The 27,189-nt window shown below is 45.8% G+C and overlaps 1 protein-coding gene across 2 annotated transcripts in view; it reads left to right on the top strand.

Moving 5' to 3' along the window:
* The window catches only part of PRKCA (protein kinase C alpha), a 611,673-nt gene that overhangs the window by 408,837 nt on the left and 175,647 nt on the right, over positions 1-27,189 (top strand). For both annotated transcript variants that reach the window (XM_030208456.1, XM_030208455.1), the window contains exon 5: positions 8,319-8,447. In XM_030208456.1, coding sequence (XP_030064316.1) covers positions 8,319-8,447 — 129 coding nt within the window. The remainder of the gene's footprint in view (positions 1-8,318; positions 8,448-27,189) is intronic.

The following is a 27,189-nucleotide window of genomic DNA, read 5'->3' as shown; positions in this document are numbered from 1 at the left end:
AAATGTACAAGTGAATCATAAAGGTCAAATGTAAATTTGAAAAAGCTGTACATTCGCGTCATGCAGTTGTAGCAGCTGATGGCACTTCAGCTGTTGTAAGGTTGTAGCTCTCTTGGGTCTCTTTGTGTGTCTTAATTGAGAGATCCGCAAATAAATTCTTCCCAGCTTATCGTGAATTCTCCAGTTGATTAAAATTCTTATTTCAGGCACTTTGTCTCTTGTACTGCATGTGTGTAATGAGAAATGTTTAGTTAAATGACTGCAAAAGACAGCCAGAAATTTTAATGACATGGCGTCACGTACATCGTAAGCTTTGCAGACGTTAATAAAAATGCTTCATTACTGAACAGTCACTGGGCAAAGATTTTTTTACATTCCACTTTCATTGCCTTGTACAAGGGAGTGAAGACTTTAGCATTTTTCACATTAATGCCTCAAAGTAGGAGTTTGTTTCACTGATCGGCATAATGTACTCTACACGTTCAATGTGAAACAACAATTACAGAAACATTTAAGAAAGGAAATTATAGTCATAATTGCATAAAGCTTCACACACTTTATTATAGCAAATTGAAATTAGCTCTATTTCTGAAAATTGCCTTAATCTGCCTCTTGAATTAAATAGAGCTCATTACTCTCCAGTCATAGTAGTGGACCTGATTCGAATACTCCTGATGAATTGAGCTGTCTCTATTGTATGTTGTGAATTTGATCCTATGATGACGTAAACATGATGAAAATGGAGCTCTGAAAAGATCTCTGAGATGGTTACTCAAAGGTACACATTGGGGGAAGGCTGTTAGAAAATTTCATTGTGTTTGAATAACTCTTGGGGGGAAGGGCGCTGTCAGATTCATTGTTAAACAGAAACAATTTGGCACATCCAAGACAATGTCTTCATCAGGCCATCCTCACTGAAGTCAGTAGACGTGGGTTAAGGAAACTGCTGAGGAGGTCTAGACTACAGAGATCTAAGACTGGGAAAAATGTTGATCGTTCAACAATGTAAAGATTTCTTCACAAATTTGGCCCATATGGGAGGTTGGCAAGAATGAAGCCAAGTTTCCAAGTTTATTATAAATCTTGATATACCGCTAAAGAGAAGGTTCTGTTATAGCAGTTTACATTAATCACAGTTTGGTCTCCGATTTAAGTCTTGCCCAGTTTGTACATGGTCCCACTCATATCCATGGACATTTACTGTTCTGTCTCCTTTCCCACTCTTTGGATCTCTCTTCTTCTAGTTTGTTACCCCTTCCTTAGATCACTTCCTTCTTTTTACTTTCTCGTGCACTATGATGACTCCACCGGGAGGAACTTACCTAAGCTGCATCGGGATCTTTCTAAACTCACTTTGGAGAATGTAGCTAACCTATTTTCATTAGACACGGCTAGCTTCTACAGACGTAGTAGGGAAGAGACGTAGGCCAACCAAATAGACAAATCTCCAGAGGTTGATTGTAGTAAATTTATTAAGAAGCCAGATAACAATGGACTCGATATGAACCGTGTTTGGGCTATAAAATTGCCTGCTTCAGATTCACTCATTTAGCACCTTGTTTGTATTGCCTCTTCGCCCGGATTTCTGAGTGTTGTACAAAGTTTAATCCTCAAGAGAGTAAAAAGGAAAGGAGTTCTATTGTAATATAGTAAAGAGAGAGAGAAGGAAATTTAGTTAACAACTGGGATAAGAATTAAAGTTGATAAACTAGAGCCAAAGGCCAATCAGTGGCGTAGCAAGGGCAGGGCGGTGGGGGCGGTCTGCCCCGGGTGTCAACGGGTGGGGGGGGTGCATCCGTCCACCCCCCCCCCCCCGGCGCACCACCTCCCCCCCCCGACACGGTCCCCACCTGCCTACGAGCTCCATCCATCTGCAGCGCTGCTGTAAAGAAGAAATCGCTTCGTCGGCCCTTCCCTCACCCACCCTCTGACGTAACTTCCTATTTCCTCAAGGGCGGGACACAGTGAGTTAGGGAAGGGCCGACGAAGCGATTTCTTCTTTACAGCAGCGCTGCAGATGCATGGAGCTCGTAGGCAGGTGGGAACCGTGTCGGGGTGGCGCTATGCCGGTGGGTGGGTGGGGGTCGGGGAGGGGGTGTCGACGCCGGTGGGGGGGGGGTGTCGTGTTGGTCTGCACCCGGGGGGGGGGGGGGTGCAGCGGCGATCCGCCCTGGGTGGCAGCCTCCCCCGCTGCGCCACTGAGGCCAATTAATAAAATTAGAAATTAGAGGCCGGAAAGCCAGAGCCATCGTTGTTGACGTTGAGGCGTATTTTCAAAGCACTTAGACTTGCAAAGTTCCATGGTAACCTATGGAACTTTGTAGTCTAAGTTGCCTTTGAAAACGAGCCGTATTGTCTACTCCAGCAAGGGCTGATTAAGGGAAAAAGTGTTGTAAAATAGGAGAGTTTTTTTTTAAGGTGGCCTTGAAGTTAGCTAGAGATTGTTCCATCCTAAGATGATTGGGTAGAGCAAAATCATAACAGAGTTGTTAGAATGATGGGACAACTAATACTTGGGAAGACCGGAGAGTTCAAGAGGGGCAGTATGGAATGAGCACATGAAAAAGACAGGTTGGCGATCCAGAGTGATGAACCTTGTGCACTGTTAGCAGCATTTTGTGGGTTATTCTTTGGCAGTGGTTCCCAAACCTAGTCCTGGAGGCACCCCAGCCAGTCATGTTTTGGGGATATCCGCAATGAATATTCATGAGAGATATTTGCATTCACTGCCTGCTCTGCATGCGGGTCTTTATCATGAATGTTCATTGCGGATATCCCAAAAACCCGACTGGCTGGGGTGCCTCCAGGATCAGGTTTGGGAACCCACTGTTTTATGGGATTCTGGAAGCCAATGTTTTTCGGGTAGTGAGATGACGATAGTCAAGTTTGCCCGAACCTGTTATCACTTTAACTGAGGTTTTGAGCACGTTGAAGCCGTCTGATATCAGTTGCACGGATTCCAGATAAAAGCCTGTTGCAATAGTCCAATCTTGGAATAATACCGTGTTTCCCTGAAAATAAAACACTGTCTTATATTAATTTTTGCCCTCAAAAATGCGCTAGGTCTTATTTTCAGGGGCTGTCTTATTTTTTGGGGAAACATCGGGGTTGGATCGGGGTTGGCCCACCCGCCCTCCGTCGCTCCCGGAACTAACCTTAAACGCCTCCTTTCACCTTCGCAGCAAGCAGCAGCAGGGCAGGCCACTCCTTCCTTCCGTGTCCCGCCCTCGCCTGACGTAATGTCCGTGAGGGCGGGGCATGGAAGGAAGGAGAGGTCTGCCCTGCTGCTGCTTGCTGCGAAGGTGAAAGGAGGCGTTTAAGGTTAGTTCCGGGAGCGACAGAGAGTGGGTGGAGTGGGGGCCCAGCGACCTCGAATGGGGGGGGGGGGGCGGCCCGGGGGCAGCCTTGTCCGGCTCTCAGCAGCCCTGCTTTCAAACAAAAATTTGCTAGGTCTTACTTTCGGGGGAGGCCTTATATCTACCAATTCAGGAAAACCTCTACTAGGTCTTATTTTCGGGGGATGTCTTACTTTCGGGGAAACAGGGTAAGTAGACTTAACAAGTATTTGGAGTGTTAATTTAGTAAATAAGCATCAGATTGAGTTGGTCATTTTAAGCTTCAGAGTTCTTCTCTTAACACAATGAACCATTCAATATTTGTCAGAGTTACATTTGCTTTGTGTGATCCTGTGATGTCCCCTTACTTTATGATTTTCTACAGGATTTTCCTTTTAGAACAAATAGTTACGATGTGGAAATAACTGAAAAAATGAATAAAAAAAATAAAAAAAAAAGAAGTAATGCATAGAGCAGACTAAATATTAGCACTCTGGAATTCCAGATGAGCTCCGATGCCTTATGCAGGTGTTCAATGCCGGTCACTGACCAAATAGTGGTGCTGTATGTCTGGATATTTTTTGACCACTGCAGTCAGTGTTTATAAAAAAACCATTGACCTTGGTGGCTGAGTGGATATATGTGACTGGCCCGGGATTTACTTTGGCTGTAGTCAGTGGCACTGGCAAGACCGTACATTGCCTGTGAAAATTGACAAACCTAGTGACTGCCGGCAGTAGGCTTCTTATAACTAGAGAATGACACGAGGACTAAGTTTGTCCCGGCCCATCCCCATGGGCTCTGACCCCGCCCCTTTCCGTCCCCGCGGGCACTATCTCCGCCCATTTGCATCCCCGTGGGCTGTCCCCACCCCTTTCCATCCCTGTGGGCTCTATCCCCACCCCTTTGTGTCCCCACAGGCTCTGTCCCCTCCCCTTTCCGTCCTCGTGGGCTCTGTCCCCGCCCCTTTCCATCCCTGTAGGCTCTGTCCCCACCCATTTCCATCCCTGCGGGCCCTGTCCCCGCCCCTTTCCATCCCCGTGGTCTCTGTCTCCGCCCATTTGCATCCCCGTGGGCTGTCCCCACCCCTTTCCATCCCTGCGGGCTCTTTCTGTGCCCCTTTGCTTCCCTGCGGGCTCTATTCCCACCCCTTTGTGTCCCCACAGGCTCTGTCCCCTCCCCTTTCCGTCCCTGTGGGCTCTGTCCCCGCCCCTTTCCATCCCTGCCCCTTTCTGTCCCCGTGGACTCTGTCCCCACCCCTTCCCATCCCCGTAGTCTCTGTCTCCACCCCTTTCCGTCCCAGCAGGCTCTATCCTCATCTGCAGAAGCCTTGAACATTTATGATTTTATATTAAAGTATAAAAAGGAACAATATTCTGTGCAACTGTTGTTTATAAATCACAAATAGAAAACAATAATAATAACCAGCAATTATAATACCCCCCCCCCCCAACCTCTACCTTTCCATCTCCAACAATAGCTGACGTCTGCTACCCCAAGGAACCCCAATCCACCCTGTTAAAATGTCCAGGGGTACAAAATACAACCCGTTCTGTATGCCCTAGCGGGGGAGAAATATGCCCTACAAAGCACTGTAATGATTTTTTTAAATCTGTGTATGAATAGTAAGCCATCAACAATCTCAGGATTCAGTTTTTCACAGTCCTTCCTGTAATAGAAAGCGTCTTCTCAGAAGATGTGCTGGTAGCAGGAATGCATAGGATCCCCACTGCAAATTTTGGCAGTTGTGGCCAGCAGGTTTTCCTTGTCTTTCCCAAAAGTGAAAACATTGTTGTCTGCTTCACTTGAACATAAATAACTGTTCGATTCATTAACGTACAAAATTTGCTCCCTAGTTCACAAAATCATTCATTGAGATGCACCAGCCCTACATGTCAGACCTGATAGACTTACCACCCAGGAATGCCAAAAGATCATCCCGCACATTCCTTGATCTGCAGTTCCCTAAACTTCACCTACTTAAGCACACAGTTATGGAACGCACTGCCGCGCAACTTAGAAATGACCTACGAACTAACGAACTTCCGCAAACTACTGAAGACCCATCTCTTCAGCAAGGCTTACCACAAAGATCAACCAATGTAGTTAGAAATGTCTTATAATATCTGCTTGTCATAATATTATCATGTCTTATCATTATCATGTTACCAAAAATTTTCTGTAACGCTAAATTATTTATTTATTATATTTCCACTATCCATGATGTATTGTAAGCCACATTGAGCCTGCAAAGAGGTGGGAAAATGTTGGATACAAGTGCAATAAATAAATAAATTAACAGCCTTCGAAGTAGAGAATGACACGGGGCTCTTTCTCCATCCCCGTCTCCATGTTATTCTCTGCTTGTAACTGCAGTTATCCTGGGTCTGTTGCAGAATACGTTTCAGTGGGTGTGCTGGATCAAGCATACCAGTCACCGCTGGAGAAGAAGAAATATAAATACAGAGTGGATTCATCTTTTTCCCATGAACTTCCGTGTCCTTTGTGAATATTGTATCAATATTTGGCTAGAATGGTGTCTCTCCGCTCGGTAGGGAACTGCCCAGATCCAGATAGCAAACTACACAAGTATCCTTTCATCTTCTGGAAAAGTTTCTGTCACTCATTATTATCTTACAGTGATTGGTCTCCAGCACATATTTCAATTCCCTCCTTTACTCTTGGAAGATGTGGGTACACTGGGTTATTTCATTGTTTGTAGTTCTTGGTTTGAAAAACAGGCAATACATTTCTTTGATCTTCTGCAAAAAAAAAAAAAGGCCCATGGCAGTCAAATTAATGCATATGACAATGGAATTCGTTTTTTTCATAGCACATTCCATATCAATTACTTACATATTACTCGTGCCATTAAAACAGAATTGCAACAAGTCTGAGATGAAATAAAAAATAAATTGATTTTAGGACCTGAATTGGAAGAGAAATTTTAATTTTTCTGAAAAGAATGCTCTAATTTCTTAGGGGTCCTTTTACTAAGGTGTGCTGAAAAATGGCTTGCGGTAGTGTAGGGCGTGGGTTTTGGACGCGCGCAGAATCATTTTTCAGCGCACCTGTAAAAAGGCCTTTTTAAACAATTTTGCCGAAAATGGTCATGCAGCAAAATGAAAATTGGTGCGCATCCATGTTGGATCTGAGACCATACCGCCAGCCATTGACCTAGCGGTAAAGTCTCACGCGGTAACCCAGCGGTAATGACCTACGCGTACCAAATGCCACTTGGCACGCGTCCGATATGCACGGCATAAAATAAAAGTTAATTTTCGAATGTGCGTGCGTTGGGCAAACGTGGATGCTTAGTAAACGGGCCCCTTAAACTATCAGGTTCAAGGAACTAAAAGAGAAATTTATTCTGCATCAGTTAGTGAAAATGAACTTCGAGCAGATCCAGCAAAGCTGACCTCAAAGAGACTGTGCACGGCTGTCAAAGTTCACACCTATCCGTATTTGTGGGCCAGAGAAGCATTGCTATCCCCCTGTAAAACTCACATCTCCTCAGCCTCCAGAAACATGGCAAGGACCGTTGTTAAAGATGGGCAGCTCACATTGGTGTAGAGGTTGGTTCCCTGTTGATGATCTGGTCCAAAAACCAAAGGAGGAGGTCTGGACCTCATGAGTATTCAACAGGAAAATGAGAAGGTGAGGTAACAAAAGACGAGTATCCAGGGGTGTGCTGGTAAATTGTTAACAGGAGGCTCTCTCTCGCCAACAAAGTAAAAGAGAATTCAGGAGGGGCCCAAGCCCACATTTTGGGATCCATTTGTTAAAGTAGCCATGGAAAACCGGCTCCCAAAATTCTTAAAAACTTAACAAACGGGTCTCGAGAGCCTGTGAGAGCCTGCTCCAGCACACCACTGCGAGTATCCTAGGATAGACATACATACTTACTACTACTATTTATCATTTCTATATCGGTACTAGACGTACGCAGCGCTATACGCTGGACATAAAGAGGCAGCCCCTGTTCGACAGAGCTTACAATCTAATTAGGACAAACAAACAGGACAAATAAGGGATAAGGACAAAGGGTAGCAAGATTCCATGCAGAATCCCAAAGAGTAACAAGATTCCGGAATCCCAAAGAGTAGCAAGATTGCGGAATCCCAAGGAGTAGCAAGATTCCGGAATCCCAAAGACTACTAGCCCCTGACACCCCCCCTTGGGATTTGAATGCAGTTCTGATGGATTTCATAGAAGAACGTCTAAAAAGTGGTTTTGAAAATACCAATTTGGACACTTTTGTGAGGAAAACGCAGATTTATGCCACTTCTTGGAGGTTTTTCTCTTTGAATCCAAAATTCTACTACTACTTATCATTCCTATAGCGGTACTAGATGTACACAGCGCTGTACGCTGGACATAAAGAGACAGTCACTGCTCGACAGACCTAAGTACAATGTTCTGAAGGGCTGAAAGAGACAGAAAGAAGTTGTAAGAGGAAGAGAGTCTAGGATCCTGTTTGTGTTGAAGCATGTGCTTGAGTTTTACGACTGCTGACGGAGGCACATTTGCCGAAACACAGCCGTGTCGAGTCTTTTCTACATTAAGCTATGGGATTTGTTGACAGAATAAAAGGTTTTGCAGTATGCCTTGGCTGTCCTTGTCTTTTGTTGCCTCACTTACACTTTGATGATCTGGTCTAAGGCTTAGTAGCTCAGGTTTTCCCCATTTGGCCAGTACATTTTACGTTGGGGGTTATTTTAAAGAACACACAGTGATTCTTATGAAGGCTGCCTGCTGATTCCTTGCAAATTCTTACCCCATAGCTACATTTTTTAGGTATCTGAGTTGGTCTATGCAGTCTGTCTGGTTTTCTATGACATTGAATAGCTGAGCTTTACGTTCCATTGCTTAATTCCCTCTGCTGTGTCTTACCTAACTTTTCAACTATTTTCTTCATCTGCTTTCTATACCGGACAGGCTTTCTTTTCCGACTCTCAGTATCTCTGCTTTGTTTCTCTACAGCTTGTGACATGAATGTTCACAAAGTGTGTGTTGTCAACGTGCCAAGCCTGTGCGGGATGGATCACACAGAGAAACGAGGGAGAATTTTTCTGAAAGCAGAAGTTGTTGGCGATACATTGAGTGTCATAGGTAAGGAGCAGACGCTTTTTTTTTTCTTATAGAATTGATTTCAATTATCTTAAAGAAGGCAGCAATTGATTTGTATACAGAGAAAATGATTTTCCTCATAGACATAAAATGGAAAAACTTTCTGGTGTATTTGGCTGTTCAAACCAAGTCAGTTTGTTCTCCATCCTACCTCTAACAGGCATCGAATGGCCCATCAGTTACAACAGATAAAATTTAAGGTGTTTAAACTGTTTGTTCCAGTAGCAGCCATTCCTGGAAGGCTGTGAGTCCATGCCACTGCTTCTGATTTACCTGGAGTTGCTGTAGGAACCCACTGCATTGCCAGCAATGTCACTGGTGTGGATCATTGGGGAGGGAGGTGGTGTAGCCAGCGTGTATCTTCAATGAATAGAGGTCACTTATGCTTCAGTGAAAGTGCTGAAGAGAACAGGAGAGGACAGAACCTAGATGGATGAGCTGAAAAGATTCATTTGTTAAGCATTCTCTAACAGACCCAAGCGGTGGAGGCTGACTGAAACCAGGCTTTTTGGTTTCAACCAGAACCGAATCTGCAGCTGAAATCCACTGCTCAGTTTTGGACGAAACTGAAACCAGCCAGGCCCTCTCCTGCAACAGTACTCACTCCCCCCCCCCCCCCCCCACCCCTGCCACCATTTTGAGATTGGTTCCTGCATAGGCAGGAGCGACTGGAGCAATCCTCAGTCACTTCTGCCCCTGCCTGTGCCGGCTCCAATCTCAAAATGGCTGCGGCAACTTTCAGCAGCAGTCTCTTGAGGCTGCCATTGAAGGTCTCAGCAGCCATTTTGACAATGGAGATGGCAGAGGCAGGAGTGACGGAGGATTGCTCCTCCTCCATTTAGGTCACTAGGTAGATCTGGGAAGGGCTTAGAGATGGTGGGAAGCTGTCAGTGGTTTTGGTTGGGAGAGAGAGGGCAGAGAGTGGACAACTGAAACATAGGTAAGTTGGAATTTCAGGCCGGTTTTGCTACTGAGGCTGAAAATGAAATTAGATTGGCCTCTACCAAGCAACTTTTGAATGCATGGACTGGATAAGGGCATACAAATATGCTACAAACTCCCTTAGATGCGTCTTTATTCTGGAATTCCTATCCTATATAATAATTTGCACCTCCAACTTTCTGAAGCTGACTGCCAGGAAGTTGAAGCCCGGTTCGTAATGTCTGAAGCCTTCCGGTGACGTCACTGTGCTGCTTGGGAAACCGCGACGCGTCTCAAGCACGGGCGCTATGAGTTCATAACTCCATCTCCATCCTCTCCCGGTTCAGCAGTCCCGCCCCCCCCCCCCCCCCGTACGTCTCATCCAATGTTCGCGCCCCCACCTCTCCTCCCATGTCCACCGGCCAGCGCCTCCCTCCCTCTGTCTCTGTGGCCTCCGACAGCAAGGAGAACGTGTGCGGGTGCCCCAGCCCTTCGTACGTGGCAGCTGCTGTTTAAAAAGTTTTACTTCCTGCTCGGCCGCCAACACTGAAGTCCAGCAGGTACAGACGCCGCTTCAGACAGGCTGTGGTTTCGCTTCTGTTTCTGCGGTTCCTGTGGTCCCGCCCTTCTGCAAACAGGACCTGAGGGCGGGACCAGAGGAACAGCTGAAACAAGCGGCGTCTGTACTTGCTGCACTTCAGTGTTGCCGGACGAGCAGGAGGTAAAACTTTTTAAACAGCAGCTGCCACGTACGAAGGGCTGGGGCACCCGCACACGTTCTCCTTGCTGTCGGAGGCCACAGAGACAGAGGGAGGGAGGCGCTGGCCGGCGGAAATGGGAGGAGAGGGGGGGCCCGGATAGAGGGGGGTCCTGAGACGAGGGGGGAGGAGGAGGAGGGAGGAGGAGGGGATGGGGGGCAGGAGGAGGGGTGGAGAGGGGGAAGGAGGGGAAGGGTGGGTGATGAGGAGGGGGGAAGGGGAGGGGGCCCTGGAACCTTGCTAGCGTCCGTTTCCTTTCTATTGGAAATGGGCCTCTTTTACTAGTGTATATATAATTTTGACTGCTGGTGTATTTACTGTATATTGCAATGTACATCAAAGAGTGTACAGGCTAAAAATTCAGATCAAGAAAGAAAGCCATAATCATACAACAGAGAGGAAAAGAAAGATCAAGTAATGAGAAAGTTAAAATTCTAAATTTAAAAATAGAAGTTAAATTGGAAACTGTTCCCCCTCCCCCTGAAAAAAAATCAAAAAGGTACCACCTCAGCACCAATGGATCAACCAGGCTACAATGTTCAAGGGGGACGTTCAAGGCTCGATAGTTGTATCTCGAATGCAGCTTTAAAGTGAGTGACAACAGTCTCTAGGTAATGAGTTTCATAGTGTCAGGGCAAAAAGAATAATGCCCACCGGTATGTAGAATCAGATTTAGCTCTGGACAATCCGGGAATTGAGAGTAGTTTCTCGAAAGAGTGACGAGATGGCCTATAAGGGACCAAAAGGAATGCAAGATACAGGGGAACATCTTTTGTAAAGTGCGCTATGCGGAAAGCATCTCATAAGTACATAAGTAATGCCATACTGGGAAAAGACCAAGGGTCCATCGAGCCCAGCATCCTGTCCACGACAGCGGCCAATCCAGGCCAAGGGCACCCGGCAAGCTTCCCAAACGTACAAACATTCTAAACATGTTATTCCTGGGATTTTGGATTTTTCCAAGTCCATTTAGTAGTGGTTTATGGACTTGTCCTTTAGGAAACCGTCTAACCCCTTTTTAAACTCTGCTAAGCTAACCGCCTTCACCACGTTCTCCAGCAACGAATTCCAGAGTTTAATTACACGTTGGGTGAAGAAAAATTTTCTCCGATTTGTTTTAAATTTACTACACTGTAGTTTCATCGCATGCCCCCTAGTCCTAGTATTTTTGGAAAGCGTGAACAGACGGTTCACATCCACCTGTTCCACTCCACTCATTATTTTATATACCTCTATCATGTCTCCCCTCAGCCGTCTCTTCTCCAAGCTGTATAGCCCTATCCTCCTTAGTCTTTCTTCATAGTTACTAGGAAGCCAATAGTGATGATAGAGGGGAAACATGATCAAACCTGTGAGTCCAACACATTACCCCAATAGCCCAATTTTGAACAGTTCATAACTGTTGTAAGTGTATCGGACACTGGGCAAACTTCAGGTGCATAGTTCAGTTTCATACTATGTTTGAAATTAGTTTTCTTCATGACGTAAGGGCATGTCTTATATTCAGATGACATATATCAGGCTTATACATAGGGTATTATCTGTAGTGCATTAAATGATGTTATTGCACAGTCCCCCCCCCCCCCCCCCCTTCCCGAGGCAGATGACCTGTTCTTACAGGGCAGCGAGAAAGGAAGGAAGAAATGTTGGGAAGAAGAAAGGAGAAGGGGGGGGGGGGGGGAATCAAAGGGGAAGGAGATTTGCAGGCCACTTGTAGGAGGAGGGGGTCATAACAACTAAAGGTTCACCGAAGGTGTCCAGTGCCCTTGTGTCAGCCCCGGGTGGGTTAGATTCAGCCTTTAGGATACTGCTTTTGTTCAGTGATGCACTAAAGCAGTCCTCAGAGAACACACCAAGTCAGTCAGATTTTCAGGATATCCACAATGAATATGCATGAGATTCATTTGCATGCACTTCCTCTTTGGTATGCAGATCTGTCTCATGCATATTCCTTGTAAAGACCCTGAAAACACAATTGGCTGGGTTGAGGAGCACTGCCGTAAAGGGTGACTGCTTACAATATAATATTTATATATTTGGATATCATATTTATTAAGCTCTCAATACCAGAATACAGCAAACAAATCATGAAAATTTCCAGGGACTACAAACGTAGTATAGAAAAAACACTATTTTCACAAGCCTAAACCAAAATCCCCCCCCCCCCCCCCAATTTAAAATGTAACTGCAGGCTGCAAGGTAGACCAGAATCGCTCCCAACGATGTTGGAATCTCTGACCTTGTACCAAGGAAATGTCTTCTATATCTCCATGGTGAGCAATGATATATCTCTGACCTCCAGCTAGACAATGTTGGCGCAGCTGGCTCACCCCAATAGAGGAGAATAGCTTTTTGTTTGCCAGGAGAGCCAGAGGCGTAGAAACCCCAAAAGACCTGGCAACGCAGGCAAAAGTAATTTATAATCTTCAAACAAAAGCTGAGGAACCAAGCCAATTTTACAAGACCATTGAGTCTCCGTAGCACGGACAACCTCGGTCCAAAATGCTTGGATCTGGGGACAAGTCCAGAACATATGTCCCAGCGAAGCACGAGTATGTTGGCACTTAGGGCTTCACCGTAGCAGCAACAATAGCGTAATATGCTTGATGTGGAGAGATATATGCTGTAAGGCGTTAGAAGTAACATTCTGCTGCTTCCGAAGGCAACTCTGGTCCCTATCTCCCTCTGCCTCTCACATTTTGTAGGGGAAACTGTGATCCCTACAAAACTCACCAGAAACCCACTGTACCCATATCAAGGTGCCCCCTTCACCCATAAGGGCTATCGTAGTGCTGTACAGTTGTGGGCAGTGGGTTTTGGGGGGCTCAGCAGACAAGATAAGGGAGCAACGGTGAGATGTGTACCAGGGAGCATGTTTTTGAAGTCCACTGCAGTGCCCTCTAGGGAGCCACATTTATCTCCTGGGATGTCTGGGGGATCAATCTACTAAAAATGCTGCCCCCCCCCCCCCCCCTACAGTCCCAATGGCTTGATTTTCTACATTTTTCACTTCGACATTTTTTTTTTTTTAAACAGACCAAAAAATAAAACGTCCAAAGCACAAAACCTTCTTAGAAACAGTATTTTCGAAAACAAAAGATAGGCGTGTTTTTCTATTTTGAAAATGAACTTCTTTCCTATTCAGAGTTTGGACGTTTTTTTTTGCAAAACGTCTAAAGTCCAACTTGGACGTCATATCGAAAATGGTCCTTCCATGTAACTTCGTAAGTCTAAGTTCTTTGAAAATACGCCACTGTGAGAGCTGAGCTTCAATTGATGTTGATGTGTGCCAACCTTTAGTAGATGGATTTTAATAACTAGAATGATTCTGGTCCTTTCATACCCCTGAGCGTACTGTAATTTGTGTGAAACTGCCTACATGGAGGGGCGTGTAGGAAACAGGCACACCTGACAAATTGTGTGTGTGATGGGGATGATACTTTTCTGGAAGCCCCTGGGATGGTGTTTATTGCTTTGTAGCTCTTTGAATCTTGACACACTGTGCTCCATAGGTCCTGTGTGTGTTTGCCATTAGCTTTGCAGTCCTCCGTGTAAAGTCAGCTTGCAGTATACTTGCAAGTGTCTAACTGAAATGCTGCGCAGTAAGAATTGCCTGTTCAAGAGAAGTTGCAGTGTTTGGTATCCCTTAAGGTAGGCTTATTTCACTTTTACAGTCAGCTGGAAGTGATGCCAAAACTCTCAATTTCAGCAATTCAGCTGTGTTGGAAGTAATGAGCTTTAGCAAAACATCAGCATATAAGGGAAAGAGTGTGTGTGGGGGGTGGGGTGGGGATAGGATAAGATATGCAGTTTACACATTCTGGACTAAATTCTGTAAATGGTGGCTAAAAAATAGACGCGGAAAAAAATAGCGCTATTCTGTAAACGGCGCTTAAAGGTAGGCGCTGTTTATAGAATAGCGACGGGAGCCGTGACGACATTTAGGCGTGACCATTTCCGCTAACGAAACCTTGGTGTAAATCAGGGGCGTTGCAAGTCCTCAATATTTGGGAGGTCCGGAGCCAAAAGTGTGTGTGTGTGTGTGGGGGGGGGGGGGGGGGCACAGTTTGGCCCGCCTCCCTGCTGCAACCCCACATACTAAAACCAAGCATACATGCAACGTGAGAGGAAGCAGGGCAGGCAATGCGCAGAGAACAGCGCTGGAGAAAGGCTTCAGCTGGCGGGGTTGAGGACCCCTTCTAGCTAAACCAGGGGTCCCGGATCCAATTGGGGGGGGGGGCAGGCCCCCAAGGACCCCCCGTAGCTACGCCACTGGTGTAAATTCCCATGCCTAAATTAGGCACGGGTCCCTGTTTTTCTATAACAATGCGGATAAATTGTGGGAATGCCCTTGATCTGCCCATGACCCTCCCATTGCTGTGCCCCTTTTTGGATTTGTGTGTAAAATTTATATGCATAAATATTGATTAAATCCGATTAGCACCAATAATAGCTTGTCAAGCCAATTATCAGTGCCAGTTGGCTCATTATTCAATTAAATTGCGTACACAAATTGGACATGTGCCCAGATTTGTGCGTGCAAATTTTAGCGACTTTTATAGAATCTGGGGTATATACAGGTGCTTATTTTGTATCTGGGGCAGTGGAGGGTTAAGTGACAGAGTCACACAAGGAGGTGCTGTGGGAATTGAATCCGATTCCCCTGGTTCTCAGCCCACTGGGTTAACCATTAGGCTACTTCTCCACTCCCCACAATGCCATGGTGAGATGAGTGTCTTATAATGTCATCAAGAGAATGTAAATTTATTATGTACAGTGCTGTGTATGCCTTGTAACGCTACAGAAATGATAAGCAGCAGTAGTAGTAGTATATATGTATTTAAAAATGTCTACGTAAAAGTCTGTTATAAAAAGTAGACCGATACACATATATAAAAACAAGGAAATAATTTATTCAAATCAAGATAAAAGCAGTACCCGACGTGGCCATGTTTCGCCCTCAGGCTGCGTCAGGGGTAAAACTACAAATAAAAACATAAAAATAGTGATAACATCATCTCAAGTTATGTACATACAGTGGGGGAAATAAGTATTTGATCCCTTGCTGATTTTGTAAGTTTGCCCACTGACAAAGACATGAGCAGCCCATAATTGAAGGGTAGGTTATTGGTAACAGTGAGAGATAGCACATCACAAATTAAATCCGGAAAATCACATTGTGGAAAGTATATGAATTTATTTGCATTCTGCAGAGGGAAATAAGTATTTAATCCCTCTGGCAAACAAGACCTAATACTTGGTGGCAAAACCCTTGTTGGCAAGCACAGCGGTCAGACGTCTTCTGTAGTTGATGATGAGGTTTGCACACATGTCAGGAGGAATTTTGGTCCACTCCTCTTTGCAGATCATCTCTAAATCATTAAGAGTTCTGGGCTGTCGCTTGGCAACTCGCATCTTCAGCTCCCTCCATAAGTTTTCAATGGGATTAAGGTCTGGTGACTGGCTAGGCCACTCCATGACCCTAATGTGCTTCTTCCTGAGCCACTCCTTTGTTGCCTTGGCTGTATGTTTTGGGTCATTGTCGTGCTGGAAGACCCAGCCACGACCCATTTTTAAGGCCCTGGCGGAGGGAAGGAGGTTGTCACTCAGAATTGTACGGTACATGGCCCCATCCATTCTCCCATTGATGCGGTGAAGTAGTCCTGTGCCCTTAGCAGAGAAACACCCCCAAAACATAACATTTCCACCTCCATGCTTGACAGTGGGGACGGTGTTCTTTGGGTCATAGGCAGCATTTCTCTTCCTCCAAACACGGCGAGTTGAGTTCATGCCAAAGAGCTCAATTTTTGTCTCATCTGACCACAGCACCTTCTCCCAATCACTCTCGGCATCATCCAGGTGTTCACTGGCAAACTTCAGACGGGCCGTCACATGTGCCTTCCGGAGCAGGGGGACCTTGCGGGCACTGCAGGATTGCAATCCGTTATGTCGTAATGTGTTACCAATGGTTTTCGTGGTGACAGTGGTCCCAGCTGCCTTGAGATCATTGACAAGTTCCCCCCTTGTAGTTGTAGGCTGATTTCTAACCTTCCTCATGATCAAGGATACCCCACGAGGTGAGATTTTGCGTGGAGCCCCAGATCTTTGTCGATTGACAGTCATTTTGTACTTCTTCCATTTTCTTACTATGGCACCAACAGTTGTCTCCTTCTCGCCCAGCGTCTTACTGATGGTTTTGTAGCCCATTCCAGCCTTGTGCAGGTGTATGATCTTGTCCCTGACATCCTTAGACAGCTCCTTGCTCTTGGCCATTTTGTAGAGGTTAGAGTCTGACTGATTCACTGAGTCTGTGGACAGGTGTCTTTCATACAGGTGACCATTGCCGACAGCTGTCTGTCATGCAGGTAACGAGTTGATTTGGAGCATCTACCTGGTCTGTAGGGGCCAGATCTCTTACTGGTTGGTGGGGGATCAAATACTTATTTCCCTCTGCAGAATGCAAATAAATTCATATACTTTCCACAATGTGATTTTCCGGATTTAATTTGTGATGTGCTATCTCTCACTGTTACCAATAACCTACCCTTCAATTATGGGCTGCTCATGTCTTTGTCAGTGGGCAAACTTACAAAATCAGCAAGGGATCAAATACTTATTTCCCCCACTGTATATATCTATAGAAAGTCATAACAGCAAATGATAAAATAAAGTACAATAAATGCATTACACATTCAAAAGTAAAATGGAGGAGGAGATAAGACAAGCCACTTTCCAAACATATAAAAGTGTATAAAACGTTGGATGGATTAAATCAAATCCAATAATGTATCAATACACTTTATATATATATATATATATATATATATATATTGTAAACGATACAGCCCGGCTTCTCTCAGCACAGCTCAATAAAGTCAGGCTGTTTCTAACACAGTCTAATTACAGCCAGGCTTCTCTCAGCACACTTCAATGGAGCTAGGCTGTTTCAAACACAGTCCAAGTACAGCCAAGCTTCTCTCAGCACAGTTCAATGGAGCTAGGCTGTTTCAAACACAGTCCAAGTACAGCCAGGCTTCTCTCAGCACAGCTCAATAAAGTCAGGCTGTTTCTAACACAGTTCAATTACAGCCAAGCTTCTCTCAGCACAGTTCAATGGAGCTAGGCTGTTTCAAACACAGTCCAAGTACAGCCAGGCTTCTCTCAGCACAGCTCAATAAAGTCAGGCTGTTTCTAACACAGTTCAATTACAGCCAAGCTTCTCTCAGCACAGTTCAATGGAGCTAGGCTGTTTCAAACACAGTCCAAGTACAGCCAGGCTTCTCTCAGCACAGCTCAATAAAGTCAGGCTGTTTCTAACACAGTCCAAGTACAGCCAGGCTTCTCTCAGCACAGTTCAATGGAGCTAGGCTGTTTCAAACACAGTCCAAGTACAGCCAGGCTTCTCTCAGCACAGCTCAATAAAGTCAGGCTGTTTCTAACACAGTCCAAGTACAGCCAGGCTTCTCTCAGCACAGTTCAATGGAGCTAGGCTGTTTCAAACACAGTCCAAGTACAGCCAGGCTTCTCTCAGCACAGCTCAATAAAGTCAGGCTGTTTCTAACACAGTCCAAGTACAGCCAGGCTTCTCTCAGCACAGTTCAATGGAGCTAGGCTGTTTCAAACACAGTCCAAGTACAGCCAGGCTTCTCTCAGCACAGCTCAATAAAGTCAGGCTGTTTCTAACACAGTCCAAGTACAGCCAGGCTTCTCTCAGCACAGTTCAATGGAGCTAGGCTGTTTCAAACACAGTCCAAGTACAGCCAGGCTTCTCTCAGCACAGCTCAATAAAGTCAGGCTGTTTCTAACACAGTCCAAGTACAGCCAGGCTTCTCTCAGCACAGTTCAATGGAGCTAGGCTGTTTCAAACACAGTCCAAGTACAGCCAGGCTTCTCTCAGCACAGCTCAATAAAGTCAGGCTGTTTCTAACACAGTCCAAGTACAGCCAGGCTTCTCTCAGCACAGTTCAATGGAGCTAGGCTGTTTCAAACACAGTCCAAGTACAGCCAGGCTTCTCTCAGCACAGCTCAATAAAGTCAGGCTGTTTCTAACACAGTCCAATTACAGCCAAGCTTCTCTCAGCACAGTTCAATGGAGCTCGGCTGTTTCAAACCCAGTTCAATTACAGCCAGGCTTCTCTCAGCACAGTTCCATGGAGCTAGGCTGTTTCAAACACAGTCCAAGTACAGCCAGGCTTCTCTCAGCACAGTTCCATGGAGCTAGGCTGTTTCAAACACAGTCCAAGTACAGCCAGGCTTCTCTCAGCACAACTCAATAAAGTCAGGCTGTTTCTAACACAGTTCAATTACAGCCAAGCTTCTCTCAGCACAGTTCAATGGAGCTAGGCTGTTTCAAACACAGTCCAAGTACAGCCAGGCTTCTCTCAGCACAGCTCAATAAAGTCAGGCTGTTTCTAACACAGTCCAATTACAGCCAAGCTTCTCTCAGCACAGTTCAATGGAGCTCGGCTGTTTCAAACCCAGTTCAATTACAGCCAGGCTTCTCTCAGCACAGCTCAATAAAGTCAGGCTGTTTCTAACACAGTCCAATTACAGCCAGGCTTCTCTCAGCACAGCTCAATAAAGTCAGGCTGTTTCTAACACAGTCCAATTACAGCCAAGCTTCTCTCAGCACAGTTCAATGGAGCTCGGCTGTTTCAAACCCAGTTCAATTACAGCCAGGCTTCTCTCAGCACAGTTCCATGGAGCTAGGCTGTTTCAAACACAGTCCAATTACAGCCAGGCTTCTCTCAGCACAACTCAATAAAGTCAGGCTGTTTCTAACACAGTTCAATTACAGCCAAGCTTCTCTCAGCACAGTTCAATGGAGCTAGGCTGTTTCAAACACAGTCCAAGTACAGCCAGGCTTCTCTCAGCACAGCTCAATAAAGTCAGGCTGTTTCTAACACAGTCCAATTACAGCCAAGCTTCTCTCAGCACAGTTCAATGGAGCTCGGCTGTTTCAAACCCAGTTCAATTACAGCCAGGCTTCTCTCAGCACAGTTCCATGGAGCTAGGCTGTTTCAAACACAGTCCAAGTACAGCCAGGCTTCTCTCAGCACAACTCAATAAAGTCAGGCTGTTTCTAACACAGTCCAATTACAGCCAAGCTTCTCTCAGCACAGTTCAATGGAGCTCGGCTGTTTCAAACCCAGTTCAATTACAGCCAGGCTTCTCTCAGCACAGTTCCATGGAGCTAGGCTGTTTCAAACACAGTCCAAGTACAGCCAGGCTTCTCTCAGCACAACTCAATAAAGTCAGGCTGTTTCTAACACAGTTCAATTACAGCCAAGCTTCTCTCAGCACACTTCAATGGAGCTAGGCTGTTTCAAACACAGTCCAAGTACAGCCAGGCTTCTCTCAGCACAGCTCAATAAAGTCAGGCTGTTTCTAACACAGTCCAAGTACAGCCAGGCTTCTCTCAGCACAGCTCAATAAAGTCAGGCTGTTTCTAACACAGTCCAAGTACAGCCAGGCTTCTCTCAGCACAGCTCAATAAAGTCAGGCTGTTTCTAACACAGTCCAAGTACAGCCAGGCTTCTCTCAGCACAGCTCAATAAAGTCAGGCTGTTTCTAACACAGTCCAATTACAGCCAAGCTTCTCTCAGCACAGTTCAATGGAGCTCGGCTGTTTCAAACCCAGTTCAATTACAGCCAGGCTTCTCTCAGCACAGTTCCATGGAGCTAGGCTGTTTCAAACACAGTCCAAGTACAGCCAGGCTTCTCTCAGCACAACTCAATAAAGTCAGGCTGTTTCTAACACAGTTCAATTACAGCCAAGCTTCTCTCAGCACAGTTCAATGGAGCTAGGCTGTTTCAAACACAGTCCAAGTACAGCCAGGCTTCTCTCAGCACAGCTCAATAAAGTCAGGCTGTTTCTAACACAGTTCAATTACAGCCAAGCTTCTCTCAGCACAGTTCAATGGAGCTAGGCTGTTTCAAACACAGTCCAAGTACAGCCAGGCTTCTCTCAGCACAGCTCAATAAAGTCAGGCTGTTTCTAACACAGTTCAATTACAGCCAAGCTTCTCTCAGCACAGTTCAATGGAGCTAGGCTGTTTCAAACACAGTCCAAGTACAGCCAGGCTTCTCTCAGCACAGCTCAATAAAGTCAGGCTGTTTCTAACACAGTTCAATTACAGCCAAGCTTCTCTCAGCACAGTTCAATGGAGCTAGACTTTGCGCGGGCTCAAAGCCTTGGGTCCCACCCTCTAGGTCAGTCTCTATTCTCCTGACCTCCTCCCGCTTTGACCCAGGCCTCTCCCCTATACCTCCAGTGCTGGCGGAGCCATAGCCAAGAGCTCCATGGGTTCTTCTAAGACCAGCTCAGCCTCCTCTTGCTCCATCGCCTCCGGTTCATTCTCCCCCTCTCCTTCAGTAGCCCAGTCCATTTTCTCCTCCCCCCACCCCTTTTCCAGCTGATTACACTTTTCTTCATTAACTCTGCTAGGCTGCTTTTCCTTCTCCTGCCACCGGTTCCACCACCTCCTCCACCAGGTGGGAGAATCCTCTTTTCCTTTCCCCGGGCGGCCCTCTTCTGGAGCTCCTTGGTACTGCACCCTACTTCTCCTCCCCCGGAGCTCTCCTGTGGCCTTCTGGGAGTTGTAGTTTCCCATCTTTATGTCCCTTTTGGGCAAAACCTGAGCATCCCTAGGGTCTTCCCCCCTACCCTCCGGCTCTCTTTTCTCCGGTGGGTAGCTGGGGTCCCTCTTCCTTTCGGCATATTCCTTACATATCTTCCTTTCGGCATATTCCTTACAATATATATATATATATATATATATGTACATAACTTGAGATGATGTTATCACTATTTTTATGTTTTTATTTGTAGTTTTACCCCTGACGCAGCCTGAGGGCGAAACATGGCCACGTCGGGTACTGCTTTTATCTTGATTTGAATAAATTATTTCCTTGTTTTTATATATGTGTATGGTCTACTTTTTATAACAGACTTTTATGTAGCAAGTAGACTGTTGCCTTTTTTGTTTTTCTTTTTAAAAATGTCTACGCCACCTACTACTAAGCAGCTCACAAAAAAATCATCCCCATGCTTTTACAAAGAAGTACGTCTTCAATCTGGAAGTGGGAGCTGTTCAAAACATTCCTTTTTAGGTTTTTTTTGTTTTGTTTTTAAAACATTACTTTTTATTTAAACAATTTGGTTAAACAGAGTACCCAACACTACAGCATAAAGCAGTCTGAACAGAATGATAGCGTCTCCCATCAGTAACCCCCCAAATTACTCACAAATGCTGAAATGCAAACCTCAACCCATCCCCTCAAGATACAATTCCATGATGTCAAACTGACACAAATATTTATGGGCTCAACAATCAGCATTTTACTGACCGCCACCAGTGTTGAATTCAATGCTGGGGCCGTATCCGGACACCAGCATTGAATTTCCAGGTTTGCGGGCCCGGCTAACACATAATAGTAGAGGAGTAGCCTAGTGCAGCGGGCTTTGAGTCTGGCAACCTGGGTTTGATTCCCACTGCAGCTCCTTGTGACCTTGGACAAGTCACTTAACCGGCCATTCCCCCAGGTACAAATAAGTACTTGTATATACTATGTAAACCGTTTTGAACATAGTTGCAAAAACCACAGAAAGGCAGTATATCATTTCCCTTTCCCTATTTGAGATTCCACATAGAATGTTGCTAGTGGAGGATGAGATTCTACATGAAATGTTGCTACTATTGAGATTCTGTTGCTACTATTTGAGATTCTACATGGAATGTTGCTACTATTTGAGATTCTACATAGAATGTTGCTAGTGGAGGATGAGATTCTACATGGAATGTTGCTACTATTTGAGATTCTACATGGAATGTTGCTAGTGGAGGATGAGATTCTACATGGATTGTTGCTACTATTTGAGATTCTACATGGAATGTTGCTACTATTTGAGATTCTACATGGAATGTTGCTAGTGGAGGATGAGATTCTACATGGAATGTTGCCACTATTTGAGATTTTACATAGAATGTTGCTAGTGGAGGAGTAAGTGTAACGGACTTTGATCCTGGGGAATTGGGTTCAATTCCCACTGCAGGTCCTTGTGACTCTGAGCAAGTCACTTAACCTTCCATTACCCCAGGTACAAATAAGTACCTGTATATACTATGTAAACCGTTTTGAACATAGTTGCAAAAACCACAGAAAGGCAGTATATCATTTCCCTTTCCCTATTTGAGATTCTACATGGATTGTTGCTAGTGGAGGAGTAGCCTAGTGGTTAGTGCAGACGAGGGCAGGCCAAGGAGGAAAGGAGGGAAGTCCCGAAGCCAAGCGATCAGCTGTTGCTGCTGCGGCCAGTGCAGCGCCTTCACATGGGGGTGAGACGGAGACGGGGCGGGGACGGGGGTGAGACGGGGTGCACTCCGGTGGCAGACGGAGGGGGGCGGGTGGAGGGAGGCGGCGGGGGTGGTGGGGGAAGCTGTTATTTCAAGAGAGGGGGGAGCGGCGGCGGCTACCTGGGGGGGGAGCTGCGGAAATCCCTTTCAATACAGGGGGGAGCGGCGGCGACCTCGGGCAGGGGGGCGAACGCCGTCTATAAAGGACGTCCATAGGCACGTCGTTTTTTTAAATCTGGGGCAGTATATATGCCAGTCCTTGTCATGCGCAGAGCAGCCAGCATAACGCTTGGCTGCTCTGCGCATGCTCTACCGGCCGATTCTCTGACCGTTTTACGAGGGATTAGAGAATTCAAGTGAGCTGCATCGAGCAGCTCATTTGCATTCCCTTTTTTTGATGTATTGCCGTTCCCTACCGATTCGCTATGGAATGCGGTAGGGAACGGCTTTAACGACGACTTTAGTGCATATGGCTCTGAGTGCTGCTTAAAACTATCAGTTAGCCCCGAACAGACAATATAACCAGCCAGTTAAATTGTGTTGAATATTGACCCATACATTAATCCTAAAATTAATATCCACCAAGTCTTCTCTGAAGAACCCCACCCCCTATCATTACACCACATCTGGTCTAATTACTGAGCAAGGGATTCAGAATTAGAAGTAAATGGTACCTGAATAACGTCATAATATATCTCTCGGTCCCCTCCCATTCATGGGCATCGCATACCTCTGCAATGGACCAGTAGACATTAGTGCCTAGTCTTACGGAGAAGGCACCCGCTCCATATCTCTTTGAATTTATCCCTTTTCCCTCTCATCATCCAAGTTAATTTATCACATCACTTCATATTCTTAATTCTAGCAATTTAAAACCACTCCCTGGCCCCTAATTATAGATCCAGTAATAGGGTTTAGAGGGAGGTGGTAGAAACTCTTCAAAAGTTTTTTTTTTCTTGTTTTGGTTACATTTGTACCCCGCGCTTTCCCACTCATGGCAGGCTCAATGCGGCTTACATGGGGCAATGGAGGGTTAAGTGACTTGCCCAGAGTCACAAGGAGCTGCCTGTGCCTGAAGTGGGAATCGAACTCAGTTCCTCAGTTCCCCAGGACCAAAGCCCACCACCCTAACCACTAGGCCACTCCTCCACTGTTGCTACTATTTGAGATTCTACATGGACTGTTGCTATTCCACTAGCAACATTCCATGTAGAAGTCGGCCCTTGCAGATCACCAATGTGGCCACGCAGGCTTCTGCTTCTGTGAGTCTGATGTCCTGCACATATGTGCAGGACGTCAGACTCACAGAAACAGAAGCCTGCGCAGCCTTCTACATGGAATGTTGCTAGTGGAATAGCAACATTCCATGTAGAATCTCCAATAGCAGCAACATTCCATGTAGAATCTCCAATAGTAGCAACATAATCTCCAATAGTAGCAACATTCCATGTAGAATCTCCAAGAGTAGCAACATTCCATGTAGAATCTCCAGTAGTACCTATTTGTTACATTTGTACCCTGCGCTTTCCCACTCATGGCAGGCTCAATGCGGCTTACATGGGGCAATGGAGGGTTAAGTGACTTGCCCAGAGTCACAAGGAGCTGCCTGTGCCTGAAGTGGGAATCGGACTCAGTTCCTCAGGACCAAAGTCCACCACCCTAACCACTAGGCCACTCTCAAAACATGAAATGTTTACCACTTTCAGATCTTAGGCAGACGCTGTACAATAAATATCAATGAGGAGTGACGTATATTATGCAGGACAATAAGCTGTATTTAAATTTAAGTAAAAAAAACTTCACTGAAACTCGGTGTGCACAGAAAACAAGGTTATCTTCCGTACTTCAACAATATTGATGAGACATGGAAGGTAAATCTTGTTTTCTACGCACATGGAGTTTCAAACTCTGTATTAGAGAGGTGTGGTAGCCGTGTTAGTCCACTTTAAAAGGTAATCAATAGAAATCAAACAAAATAAAACATGGAAAAGAAAATAAGATGATACCTTTTTTATTGGACATAATACATTTCTTGATTAGCTTTCGAAGGTTTCCCTTCTTCGTCAGATCGGAAATAAGCAAATGTGGAAGATGACAGTATATATAAGTGAAACATCCAAGCATTTCATTGACAGTCTAACAGGGTGGGGGTGGGTAGGAGGTATGCATGGGATCATCAAAACATTTCAGTGATAATCTAACAGGAATGGGGGTGGATAGGTGAGAGGAGGGTGATAAACAGAGCAATACAACTTTATGGTTTATAATGGGCTAGAAAACCCAGATCCTTATTAAGTCCTGTCTGTTGTGTGTCAAAATATTCAATCATTCTGATTTTAATCACTTCAAATATTCAATCACTCTGTATTTAATGCATTTTAGTGGAAGAGCACCTAAATGTATAAGTTTTGGGCTTACTGCTCGTCTTCTGGGACTATCTCCGGTCCAACGCGACCGCTGACGGTATTCCCGCCCTGAGCGTGCGCCATTTCATGGAGAAAAAGAACCCCCCCCCCCGGAAATGGTTTGCGCTGCGTTAACCTGGCAGTAATCGGGCATCACCACACATTGCCCATTTACCTCTGGGTTAGCACAGGAGCCCTTATCGCCACCTCAGTGGGTGGCAGTAAGGGCTCCCTGCCGTATGGCCATGCGGTAAGAGTTGTCTTACCGCATGGCCATGTGTGTCTGGGGGCTTTTTTACCTGCTACGGTAAAAAGGGCCCTGATGCATGGGAAAAATGGTCCCCCGCCACTAGTGCAGGGCTCTCTTCCCCGCAGCTTAGTAAAAGGACCCCAATAACACAGAAATTAAGCATGCAGCACGCCCATAACTAACACTGCAGCAAAAAGGGGTGTTCCCACTGGTCTTGTGTTAACATTTAGATTAACATGCAGTACTTGCTCCCGGTTAATGCAGAGGCACTTACCCCCTAATTCTATAAAAGTCACCAAAAATTGCATGCAGAAATTTGGGCATGCACAATTTAATTGAATAACGAGCCAATTAGCATGAATAATGGGCTTTCTAGCAAGCAATTGATAGCAGTAATTAGATTTAATTGGCATCTATGCACGATCTGAATAATGGAGTGTGGAAATGGGAGGGCATGGGCGTAATGGGGGGGGGGGGGGCTTTCCTAAAATTAACACGCATTGTTATAGAATAAGGTGGATACATGCCTAATTTATGCGCAAACATTTGTACCACGTTTCAGTTGGTGCAAATGGCCGCACCTAAAGTTAGGTGCGATTCCTGCCTAAACGCTAGTCTGTAAACCATGCCTAACTTTAAGCACAGCTTGTAGAATCTAGCCCTTAGTGCCTCAGTTTAGGAGGTAGTAAGTGGTCGGGTGTTAACTCTACATTAACCAGTTATTGTGCAGTAAGTTTAATGCGCTAGCTGGCTAATGTTTCTGAGCTCACTCACTGCCCATCATTGAATGGCCCACCAAAACATTTCAGTGGTAGCCACCTCGCTCTCCTCTCTCCCATCCCCGGATCTAGCACTCCTTCTCCTGTAGCAGGGCTGCTCCTCCCTGTCTCTGATCTACCTCAGAATCTTCGCCGGCGCAGCAGCAGCGGCCTCTAACATCCTCACAGGTTTTCCTCTGCTGTATCCCACCCTTATCGATGTCACTTCCTGTTTCCTGGACGCAGCAGAGGGAGGCCTTGCAAGCATGATGGGCTAACCTATCGAGGCTGCCTGGCCGCAAGTGGGCTAACGTTGGATCTGGGATCAGAGGTGGAGAGGAAGAGAAATGTAGGACAAAGGGGGGGAGGAGTTTTGGAAGGCCCACTCATCCTAACTGTAAGCTCTCCCAACCACTGCTGCCTATGCCACACCCCCTAACAGAAGAATTCTGAAAAATTCTGTAACGTGTTTTATGCGTGAAAACAGGAAAACTACCCAAAAACCCCATAATGCAGTTGTGTGATTGACAGTTTTTCTGCATTAACTACTTAATTTACTTTAGTAAAAGAGTACCTTAATGAAACAAAATTTTATTTGACGTGGAGGGGCATAATCGAACGGGGCCGCCCATCTGTAAGGGCGGCCATCTGTAATGATGGCCCCGTAAAGTGGCGTACCCAACCGTATTATCGAAACAAGATGGCTGGACATCTTTCGTTTCAATAATACTGTCGGGGCTGGCCAAATCTCAACATTTGGGCCGGCCTCAGAGTTTGCCGCCGTTGGTTTTCGCCGGTAATGGAAACTAATGGCGGCCATCTCAGGCCAAATCCAAGCCCTTTGGTTGTGGGAGGAGCCTGCATTTGTAGTGCACTGGTCCCCCTCACATGCCAGGACACCAACCGGGTGCCCTAGGGGGCACTGCAATGGACTTCACAAATTGATCCCAGGTGCATAGCTCCCTTACTTTGTGTGCTGAGCCCCCCAAAACCCACTACCCAGAACTGTACATCACTACCATAGCCCTTAAAGGGTAACGGGGGGCACCTAGATGTGGGTACAGTGGGTTTGTGGTGGGTTTTGGAGGGCTCCCATTTACCACCACAAGTGTAATAGGTAAGGGGGGTGATGGGCCTGGGTCCGCCTGCCTGAAGTGCACTGCAGTACCCACTAAAATCTGCTCCAGGGACCTGCATAGTACTGTGATGGAGCTGGGTATGACATTTTAAGCTGGCATACAGGCTGTCAAAAAATGTATTAAAATTTGTTTTGGGG

This window comes from Microcaecilia unicolor, chromosome 6 (genome assembly GCF_901765095.1).
Source record: "Microcaecilia unicolor chromosome 6, aMicUni1.1, whole genome shotgun sequence".
NCBI classification, from domain to species: domain Eukaryota; kingdom Metazoa; phylum Chordata; class Amphibia; order Gymnophiona; family Siphonopidae; genus Microcaecilia; species Microcaecilia unicolor.
This window is presented reverse-complemented; position numbering and strand designations above follow the sequence as displayed.